General features: G+C 36.8%; 1 protein-coding gene across 2 annotated transcripts; it reads right to left on the bottom strand.

Annotated features, from left to right (window-relative positions):
* Nucleotides 1-2413: 2413 nt before the first annotated feature.
* Nucleotides 2414-11409, bottom strand: fam3c (FAM3 metabolism regulating signaling molecule C). Of its 2 annotated transcripts, none has more exons than XM_041780296.1 (10): nt 11318-11409; nt 10821-10874; nt 10284-10391; nt 10044-10070; nt 9371-9494; nt 8958-9016; nt 8440-8490; nt 8224-8308; nt 7984-8110; nt 2414-3144 (listed from the first exon to the last, which is right to left on the bottom strand). In XM_041780296.1, exons 2-10 carry the CDS (start codon nt 10834-10836, stop codon nt 3055-3057), a joined length of 687 nt encoding a protein of 228 aa, XP_041636230.1. In that variant the 5' UTR covers nt 10837-10874; nt 11318-11409; the 3' UTR covers nt 2414-3054. The 2 variants fall into 2 exon arrangements, with proteins under 2 accessions (XP_041636230.1, XP_041636231.1); XM_041780297.1 differs by lacking the exon at nt 11318-11409 and adding an exon at nt 10983-11276.
* Between the last annotated feature and the right edge of the window lie 218 nt (nt 11410-11627).

The raw sequence follows: 11627 nt of genomic DNA, 5'->3' as shown, positions 1-11627 counted from the left end.
ATGCTTATGTCACGACTCCGCCACACCTCAAAGTACTGCCTGTCGACGCTGATTGGTCCTGTCGCTTTCTAACTGGGCCCAAACAGTTCAGGCGGGAGCTTTGCGAGATGGATTCACCAGTGAGAAACACGAAAACGGGTGTATCCATCTGCTTTGCAAGGTTATGTTTCACTAGTTGCACGAAAAAATGCTTCTAAACATGTAGTCGTGCAGGGGTGTAGCTAGGGATTCTGGGGCCCCCAGAAAGAAAATTACACAGGACCCTACCTTTGATTCAATAACGAATGACACATTTAAAAAAAAAAAAAAAACTTTTTATTCCAGGCTTCTCAAGGGTCCACTCCCACTAATCAACACCCTTTCCCCTCATGCTACGCCTGTGGGTCGGTGTCATAATTAATACACATTGTGCATTTATATTCATTGAAAATGCTATTAGCTATTAGCAGCAGAAAATAAAGCTGCTACTGTGCATGCAATCCTCTTTCCCTCAAATTAAATAAAAACTGTATAATCCTGTATCTCCATCACTAAACATGGCATCTATTACTAAAGAAATGTTATTTTATATGATAAATGAAAGTGTATGTGGTAGTCAAAATAATAATCATTGCAAATTAAAAGTTTATATTTACGTAAATGTCTTGCTGCTGCTGTCTCTCCCATTCAAAATCATTCAGACTGACAGCTCTGAGAGCTACATGAACCATGTGACCCTGTGGTGGCAAGGTCGAAGCGTGTTGCAGCTCTCATATTCTTTGGTGCTGATTTTCTCATGCATGTAACGCCCCTGCCGCTGTCCTGCTCTAGAGAAATGACTGTGCTGGCAGTCATGCATCCCTTAATATTGCTTTTAAAGTATGACAGAGAAGGGCTGGGCCTTTGGACTGCGGCCACCTTGCAGCCCTGGACTGGAAACTGGCAGAAAAACTGCACTGCTTTAGGGAGGAGTGTTGCGGAGCGATGTGGACAGACGGATGCACAATGTGGTGGTCACGACCAGGGCCGCCAATCAGGCGGTATAAAGGGGGGAGTTCTCCGGGGCCCAGCTAAATGAGGGCACCCATGGAGGTCAGCAGAATCTTAGTCCATTATGAAGTTAAGCTGTGATAAACATTTTTTTTACCTGAATATTCACCACTCTTTTCAGCCCTTTTTCTTAAGACAGAATCAAAATAGGTTGAAAGTGGCAAAATGGGCAGTGAAATGAGGTTAACACAATTTTGTAAAAGTGGAATACATTTGCTTAAAGAGGCAAAACAAGGGGCCACCAGAGAAAAGTGTCAATAATGGACAGAAATGGTGTTGAAATGGGATTAATAGATGGGTTTAAAAGTGGCAAAAATGTGTCAAAGTGGTCAAAAGGACTGACAAATTAAAGAAAAGGGTTGAAAGTGGCAAAAATGGTCATAACACATAGTAAAATATGGTTAAAAGTGGCAAAATTGTTTTATAGTAGCAGAAATGTTTAGAAAGGGTGGTGAGACGGAATTAAGAAGCTGAAAAAAGAGCATTGCAAAAATTGAAAAGAAGCAGAAGTGTGTTAAAAGTGGCAAAAATGGGCATAACAGATGGTGGAATGTGGGAAAAAGGGGAAAGAAGTTGAAATGAGTGGGGAAAATGGGTTAATAGGGAAATATGAGTGGAAAATCTGGTGAAATGGGATTGAAATGAGGCAAAAACAGGCAAGTGTCAAAAATGTGTTCTAAGTGTCAAAAATGGACAGAAAAACGTGATGAAAAGGGGTTAATAATGGCAAAAATGGTTTTAAAAAAAGAGCGAGAGAGGCCAGTGATAGTTTGATATTTTTCAGGTCCAAATAATGCAGCTGTTAGCGGGATAAACCAGGCTGTAGGTGAACATGCAGCTCAAGAAAGCAGATGCACCTGTACAGGGCATCAGCAGAGACAGGGGGTCGCCAAAATCAACACAAGCTGAAGGCTCCCCACAGCTGGGTCACCTTCTAGCAGAATGGGTCTACAATCAATCTTAAAACGCTGCTTTTTGGGCTAGAACCAAATTTTTACACCCTTTAACAACTTTTTTGCATACTGGTTAGACATTTTTTAACTTTCATTAACTCAACCACAAAGTGATAATTTTGAGTGTTTGTAGCTTTGTCGACCTTACAAATAACGTCTATAAAGCTGAGTCATTTCTGCTTTTGAAGGACCTGAGCTCTCACTTTAAGTTAACAAAGGAAGTCACAGCTGCTTCACAAGAACTGGCGAGTATATAACCAAGCATGATGTTTGCATATTGGCATTTTAGCGCCAGTCAAGCATGTACTGCAGGTTTTCAGTGAAAGAGAGCTAACCCCTCTAAAAGTGGATGCAAACATCCTCCTCAGCTGTTTTATACAAATTTTAAAAAAGAGCAATTTTCCACTTTAAGTAACAAAACTCTTCATTCATTAAAACATCACAAAGAATATCATTTATTTTAAGAAATTATATTATTATTATTACAATGTTCATTAAATTAGGGTCTTTCTTTATTGGGACCCTCTAAACAAGTATTTACAAATTTCACAGTGAATTTGGTACTTTTGGTTACAATATCATGAAAATATGCATATTCAAACCCTGCTAACAGTAAAATTCTCAAAACAAACAGCTCTGAAAGGAAGAAAACGAATCACAAAGACTTAAACATGAACAGGTTAATGAGATTAAGGCAGGAAACAGGTGATGGAGATCATCTCTCTGACATCCATTCCCATGGTTAACAGTGCAATAATGCGACGCTATCACAGCTACGTCTGTGGGCCTTACAGGTAGAAAGTGTGACAGCATGCAAAGATGATTCCCTTATAATCAGTGCTATCTACCAACTTAGTCCAGCTACAAGTCAAGCCAAACAAAGAGAGAAAAGTCCACGGCTTCACGCCAGCTCCTCTTTTGTTTGACTAATGTTCTTGTAGGTAAATTTGAATAAAAGGCTTGACACAGAGCTTAAAAATGACCTTTCTCAGCCTGTGACAAAAACTAGAGAGTCTCTTGAGGGCAGGTTGAGGGCATGTTGGATGTTTGAGGCAAAACGTCGAGGATCCGGTTAGTCCTGCCTCCGAGGCACGCAGCCTTCCATCTCCAGCACCTCGGGCCATCCCTCAAATTTGTTGGTATCTGCGTTGTTTTTTATGTGCTGAGGAGAAGAACACAGAAGATTTTCTATAAATTTAATCTGAACCCTTAGAGTCTCTAGGAGCGCAGGAAAAAGAAACAGGAATGGAAACAGGCAGGGTTGGGCTGTTCTCATGTCAGTGAGAACATACCTCTGGTTCAGGTGGCTCCCACTCCCACTTGGCTGGGGGCGGCCACAACAGGTGTCCTAAAAAGCCTGCTCTGTGGTTTTACCATCAAGTGTCCAACTTTAGTCACATACATGTCATCCAACACCTTTATTAACAAGATGACTCCCTTTAGCCTCCTAAGACATGTACATGTGAGGACATTAGATGTTAGGATTCCTACAACATAGAAATAACTTCTGCTATGAAAGTTTTGACTGTAATCGTCAAGAATTAAAATCAAAGTAATTTGCTTAAAATGTCGGGAGCAAAGACGGTGAAATGTTTAAGTATTTTTATGGACATTTTGGGATATGTCTGTACATTTAGGGAAGTTTCATCACAAGTTTTGGTAGAAAACTGCTTAATTTTTCGCATTTTCATGGAAATTTGGAGAATTTGTTTGGATGTTTGGGGGAATTTGCCTTAGAACATTAAATTTCACAGAAATCTGTGATATTCACTCATATTTTTGGTTGATTGGAAAGTTTTAAGGAATTTTTATGGAGTTTCAGGATATTTGTTTGCATTTTTTGAATTGGGTTGGGGATTTTTGGGAATACTTTTTGAACTTGTTTCAAGAATTTTAAAAGAAAGTTAAGGGAATCTAAAAAAATGTTTTAGGTACTTTCATGGAATATGGAATTATTTTTATTTTTGTAAATTTGATTGGGAATTTCGGGGAGTGTCCTTTGAAATTTTCAGGAATTTCCAAGAGAATTTTAGGGAATTTGCTTTGAAAATTGTAGGTATTCTCAAACATTTTTGTGAGAGTTTTATTTGTATTTAAGGGGGATCTGCAATTGAAAGGGATGTTCTTTGGAATTTTCAAGGATATTTTATGGAATTTGCTTGAAGGAGTTCCTATTTTCAAGGAAATGTGGGATTTTAACAGAAAATTTTGGGGCATTTGATTGGGAATTGTAGGGGATGCACAATGAAATTTTAAGAATTTTCAGAGGAATTTCAGAGAATTTACTTTTAAATTCTTCGGTATTTTATTGAAATGTGGGTTTTTTTGTAATATTGGGGAATTTGATTGGAAATTCTGGTGGGTGTCCATGAAATTTAAAAAACTGCAAGAGACTTACATTGAATTGCTTTGAAAGTTTTAGGTATTTTTGTGGAAATTTGGTCAAATTGTATCTTTCTAAATTTGAGTGGGAATTTTAGGAAATGTCACTGGAAATTTTCAAGAGAATTCAAGGGAATTTGTTTGGCTGCAGCAATTACATCATTTTCAACTATTTTTTGGGAATGTATTTATACAATTTGGGAAATTATAAATACATTTTCAGAATTAGGAATTTCCTTGAAATTTTTCTGTAGATTACACAGAATTTTGGGAATTTTCATTAGAATGTTAGGGCTTTATGATACATTTTCACTGAAACTTTTATGGAATATTCAAAGAAATATTGGAGTACTTTTAACAGGATACTATTAAAATGTTTGAGAATCATCGCATATATTTTCGGGAATTGCTTTGAAATTTAAGGGAGTTTGTGTTGATTTGGAAAAGGAAAATTTCAGATAAATTCAGAGCAGTTAGCATCTTCAGTCTTCCAGACACTTACAGAGATTTGTTAGAAGAACATGTGATGTAACACAGCTGTAAAGATGCTACTGTCCCAACTTTTTTGGAATGTAATGCAGGCATCAGATGTAGAATGAGTGCATATTGAAAATAAAAATATAAATAAAAATTCAGTTTGAAGGATAAATATTTAAAACAATGTCCCAACTTTTTTGGAATTGGGGTTATAAAACAAATCTGCTGAGTTAAATGAATAATGGGGCCCGGATCAGCTGGCTAACATCTATCACAACAGAATCCAGGCTTGGCCAAAATCTATTTCCTGTTTACTCTCACTTTGTAGTTTGACCTATGTCCCAGCCTGCACTGAGGAGGCAGGGTTTATGGTCTGTACTGCAGCAGAGGAAGCTTTAAATGACATAGCTTACTCCCAAACTGCTGTTGTCCCATTGATCTGAACATAAAACCGACAGTTTGCAAAGTTTTAAGGGCTACATTAGTCACAAAAACCTAGCTAACATCCTTCTGGGTGAGCTGCATCCCAGTGTCAGGGCACAGCGTTTAACTGGTTCAGGAGTTATATTTATGGAAAGGAACAACATGTTCATGTATAAAATGTCAAAGTAAAGATATTAAATATGGGTGCCACAAGGATCATTAGAGCCACTTCTTTTTATTCTCTGTGTAAATGATTTTGTTAATGGATCTATTTACACAAAGCAACATTTGCTGATGATACATGTTGTATTCTGTTCCAGTAGAAACCAAAGTATTTCAATGCTTTCCTGTCGGCATATCCTTTCAGCCTGTGAAAAAGCCATGCAAAGTTGTGCACCATTTTCACCCTTTCTCTCCACTTCTCTCTTCCTCTCTGTTGCTCGTGTCGATGTTGGACAAGCGACAGAGAAGGAGGGCTGTGACGAGAAACCCAGGAGTGTCTGACAGGATTTTTTTCTTGACTTTCTCAAACTTCTTGTTGGCAAAGCACCACACCTTGATCTTGTCTATTAAAATAACAAAACTGAAATTTAAAGGGCAGAAAATTTAATATTGAAGCTGTGCGATTAGAAATATAAGATGGTCCTTGGCATCACCTAGAGTGCATTTCCCAGTGCTCTAAAAATCCCTCCCACCAAAATAAATCGCCCTGTCATGTTTCACCTGCAGCTTTTCTATTGCCTGCTAAAACCCAAACACAATACAACCTTTCTGATATCATTTCACTCTTCCAAGTATTGCACAAAGCAGATCTACCCGACACAAGATCACACATGAGATCTCCAATAACCTTTAGACGGCAGCATTTTCTCTTGTTTCTTATTTGTCTTTGTTTGAACTCACCAAACCAGTTGGATGTAAAGGAAGCTGAAAAACACCTTACTGAAGCTGTAAAAGCTTCCTTGGGGTATGAACAGGAAGCTTTTGTTGTAAGCCATCAGGCTGTTATTTTCTCCTTTGCTTTGTAAAGATTCATGGCTGATTGAAGAATGACTTTTTCTCCCTTAAGGTAAATGTTAGGAGTTGTACAAAGACAAGGATACTGTCATTGTTATGTAAAATCCACTGTCTTTCAAGGCTTCTGTGTGACTTCAGAGAAGATCTTCTCTAAGAGAATCATGGACACACTCAGTGATGTTGGCAGCTCCCCTTGACCCACCGGTGGTGATCTGAGTGGATCTCATGAAGCTTATAAAAGACAAATGTGGTTCTGGAGGGTTTGAGGATATTTCCCTAAGAAATTTTGAGCACTAAGCAGTTTTTTGGTTATATAATTTTATATAGTAATGTATTCTGATGCTGTGAACTTCTTTAATGTACAGTATTTATCTGATGTTTTGAGCATGAATGTAAAATGTCATATCCCCACAAAAAGCCTACACATTCCAATAAAACAATCCCAAAACAGAATTTTCAAGCTTATTCCCCTTATTTTTTCTATCAAAAATTGCCTAAAATGTATAAAACATCCACCAAAATTGGAAGAAAATTCCCAGAAATTTCCATTATTTGTTTTGAAATTTTCAAAGAACACGTCCCCCAAGATTCCCAACCTAAAACAAAATTCCTCAACATTTCAAAATAAATTCACTCCCAAAAATATGTATCTAATTTCCAAAAGTTACAAATATATTTCCTAAATTGACATTGAAATGGCCTGAAAATTTCAATGCATATTCTCCCAACCATCCCAACATCTCACCTAAATTTTTCCATTAAAAGTTTCCCAAAATTTTAAAGGACATCCCTCCTGAAATTCCCAATAAAATTTTGGGAAAAAAACATAAATTTCCCAAATTTCTATGAAATTACCTTAAAAATCCCGAACAAATTTCCCCCCAAAAAATCATTAAAAAATTCCCATTTTTTTCTTTGAATTCCATGTAAATACCTTAAAATTTCAAAGCAAATTCCCAAAAATATCAAACACATTTCCTGAAATGTCCATGAAAATTCTTACAAATTTTAAAGGATACCCTTCCTGAAATTCTCAATAAGATTAGGAATAATTACGTATAAACTTTCCAAATTTCCATGAAAATGCCTTAAAATTCCCATGCAAATTCTCCCAACCATTCAAAAAATCCCTGGACGTTTCCATGAAAATAAAAATTTCATTCTTGAAAATATACTCTTTAAAATATACAAACATATCTTTAAAATTTTCTTGAAAAATCCAAACACATTCCCTTGTGTAAATGAGAAACCCTTGAATATTTTATAGCCAAGTCTCCAAACATTTTAAGCAAATTACTTGAACTTCAATGGACATTCTAGAAAATTGTCTAAAAAGATCTGATAGCAGAAATTATCACAATGTTGTAGGACAGCCTAAGTGTAATGTCATATGTACATGGAGGGTCTGAGGAGGTTTAGGTGCAAGCTGTTTCCATGACTTGTTGAAGCCTGACTCCATGATTTTGAACTATGACCTCTTTATCATTTTACTAGTGACTCTTTCTTCCTTTGATTTTATTTTGCATTTACTTGTTTAATGTATTATCAGAGCAAACGAGAGCATGTTGTTCACAATTGTTGATGGAGAAATGCAACGATGATCTCTTTTCAGGAGGGGATTACTCTTATATTATCACTGGGTATGCTTCATTAAAAAATAAAAGGTGAGAATGTAATCCTTGATTTTTGTGAATGTTGTTACCTGTTCAAATGGACTCTTGGTCTTGATTCCTTTCCCTCCCACAAAGATCCAATTGTCCCGGAAGCCCAAATTATTCACGATGGAGCTTCCAAGATCAGAAATCAGTTTCCTGGCTTCATCATTGAGTCTGCAGATCAAGGAGGGCTTAGTATTGTATGGATCCACAATCAGCTTCACAGTCTTCACTTTTATCATCAAATGAAAACAGAAAAGGTCATAAAAAAACATTACAGCTCATACTTTGTAGCGGGATCATCGAATGAAGCCATCATCACGATTGTGCCATCCTCGATTTCCTTCAGGAATTTAATGAAGGGAGCCACATCTGCACCAGATGTCAAATAATTACTACAAACCATATATTCTGTGAATTTGTGAATTTCCCTTCAGGGATTAATAACGTATGACTTTACTTTACTTTCTCAAGTGTTAAAAATAACTGTAAATTGTACTCACCTCCTGCCCACATATCATAATAATCTGTCTTTTGAACATCTCCAGTCCTTCCTGTGGGGTCAGATCACACAGTTTTATTATATTATTATTTCTTTTTGATTTTTAAAATATTTTTTCTACTTGAGGTCATATTTTTATCAGTCTTTGTCAACAACTAGTTACACCAAGGCTTGAATTTTCTAAATAGTCATAGAAGTAAAAACTGGAACTACGGGCAGCTTGCAATATACTGCAGCATTTTTCTATTGTTATTTATATTACATAGACTGTTGCAATGTGGACTCTTTGCACTGTTGCACCTTTTGCACCTTTTAAATTTCTAAACGATATATGCCTTTTAACTCCCTTTTTTAAGATTTTTAAAACTTTATCTTATTTATTTTTATGTGTGGTAACACCACTCCAAGCTGCTACAATTTCGTTGCATATTCCTGTACAATGACAATAAAAGCTATCAATCCATCTATTTATCTATCTATCTTCATATATCACAGGAGTTTGGTATATGATAACATTACCATTAACAAGGGCGATGTTGATTCCTCTGCCCACATTGTTCTTCACACCGCTCATAACTCTGAAATAAAAAATGCGACGGTGGGACAATAAGAGACGAACCCAAGTGAACATTTTCACATCTTAACAACATGCAGGCTTCAGATAAGACAACTCTTATCACTCATTTACAAAGCAAATGAAACATGTAAAACATGTAAAAGACCAAACAAAACCAGCAGAAAAAAATCACTGATGACTTCTAATGTGTAAAGACTGATTAAATAAAACACGGAGTCTATGTTGACATAACAAGGCAGGGTTGTAAGTCAAAGAGTTAATGTTTAAATAAGCCTAACCCCAACAAAAGGAACACTCATTAGAGCAAACATTTGCCTCTGTGTTACTGAAAGATTTAAGATTTTATATCACTTACAGTTTGTCCTCCAGGCAGATTCTGGGCCCAACCACGCTGGCGGCTCCACTCGCCATCTTGAAGGCGAAGTGTCCACCTGGACATGCTTTTGACAGCCCACATTTGTACCTGACTGGCTTTTGTGCTGTGAACAGAAAAAAAAAACCTCCATTCACACATGAAGAAAGTATCCAAGCAGAGCTCATCAGGTAACATGTAATGCCTTCAAATACTAACAGAGGTAAGGAGGTAGCAACTTAAAATAAATAGCAAAGGTACCTTTAAACTCTACCAAAATGGATGTCCACTATATGGACAAAAGTATAAGGCCACACCTGTTAATTATTGAATATAGGTGTTTCAGTCAGACCCGTTGCCACAGATGTATAAAGCTGTTATAGCTGCAAAAGGGGGGGCCAACTCCATATTAACATTTGAACACAATGTCATTACACTCCCTGTTGGAGTAATAGCCAGGCAGCCAAATATTTTGTCCATTTAGTGTGTCTATACTCTACATCCAAATGTAAACATACACTTTTGCTAGCTAGATGCACAATGCACTCGCACATCATTACCAGTCTTTTATTCAATCGTTTAGAGAGATTTAAAAGGGAGAAACATGCATGGAAACAGATCAGCTTTTGAAAAACAAATCAAAATTATGAGATTATTAAAATTAAGGAACACTTACAGCCTTCGTTCACCGGTATATTTCTTGCTGGAATACAAAAAAGAGAAATATTGAGAGAGAATTTCATAAAAACATGAGTGAAAGTAATCATTGTCATTTTCGTTACTAATGACCTCAACAAAAAGGAAGAATTATTCTATCAGAGTTACAAAAAATTAGTTAATTGATAGCTGTTTCCTTTCTACTCCCATCTCTACCCAGGGAAACAGTAGCTGTAGTTTGTAAGGCATGGATACTCACAGATTGCACTGCTCAGCTTAAAAAAATCCACATTTATCTCCAGGAGTTGAAAAGCCAGAAAGACAGCAAGGAGGAATGCAAAGATGAGCGCTGCCAATTTTAGAATAGCTGCAGGGTTAACAGATTAAAAAAAACAAAACAAAGACAAAGAAAAATAAAAGAGTGTAAGTTAAGCTGCCAATTACGAACATTTAGTACACTCCAGATATTTAATAGAGTGCCAACGTCGTTAAACATGAATATACAATTATCACATTCCCTTATACTTTAATAACTCTACTGTGCATTCAAGTCTTGTTGGAAAAAATACTTCCGTCGGGAGAATTTCACCTATACATAGAGTAAACTAACGTACTTCCGTGCCAAAAAAAATAACACCGCTTTTTCAATGTTGTCCACGCAAAAAAACAAGCTCGTGAACACAGTGGAATTTAAAAAAGAAAAAAAAAGACGTTTCAACTCCAAAACTGGAATCCTCAAAGTGCATGTGAATGCAGCATTACCTTATACAGTGTAGCATAGAGGAGATACACTTACCGCCAGTCCTGATCATCTTAGCGACCCCCCTGCCTCTTTTCCACAGTTAACAACCTTTAGAAATAAAATAGAACCACAATTTTATGTTATAATCTGTATCCTCGCAGGTAAAATGAGATATAACGGGCAGCCAGCAAAAGAGTAACCAGAACTTTAACGTACGCTGACGTTGCATTGCAAGCATCATGTTGACGAAGTGAACGGCTTTTCGTCAATGCTAAGTGTTATTATCATACGGTAGTAAGCCGTTATAACGAATTTATCAAGTATATAGCTTCAGTGTACGGCACCGTACGTAGCTCTGAGGCTATCAAAATGTACTCCGGCATCAACTGTAGCCTGAAAACTGCCGTCGACTCGTAGGTTTACTTCCTTATCTCTGTCTAGGTTTGCTAACTGACACCGAAACAACTACGGCGGACAATAAGTGGTATTACTGTTAATTTGGAGGTAGCTTTGAAGGTAGTGTGTGCGCAATTTTTTTGCACCTCACTTACCTGTTTTATTGTCACTGCAACAGCCCAACCAGGTGTGGATAATGATACCAAACTGCTACGAGTGTTTCATGTAGTGACAGTTCAGATGTCGGGATGATTATAAAAAAAAGTAAGATGCTCCACTCTGCTGGTAAAAACAAAGACAAGGTTGCGAGCAATTCCAGAAAATGGAACCGCAATTTGAAAGCAAATGATTGGATTTTGTTTTACCAGTTTAAAATGATGACATGAATATTACTTTTGTTGTATTCTTCTTCAATAAGTCCGTACACTGAATTACATATTTTTTAAAAAAAAACAGTCGTTTCAA

Source organism: Cheilinus undulatus, linkage group 23, assembly GCF_018320785.1.
Source record: "Cheilinus undulatus linkage group 23, ASM1832078v1, whole genome shotgun sequence".
Classification (NCBI taxonomy): Eukaryota; Metazoa; Chordata; class Actinopteri; order Labriformes; family Labridae; genus Cheilinus; species Cheilinus undulatus.
The sequence above is the reverse complement of the archived record's forward strand: the minus strand, read 5'-3'. Positions and strand labels throughout refer to the sequence as shown.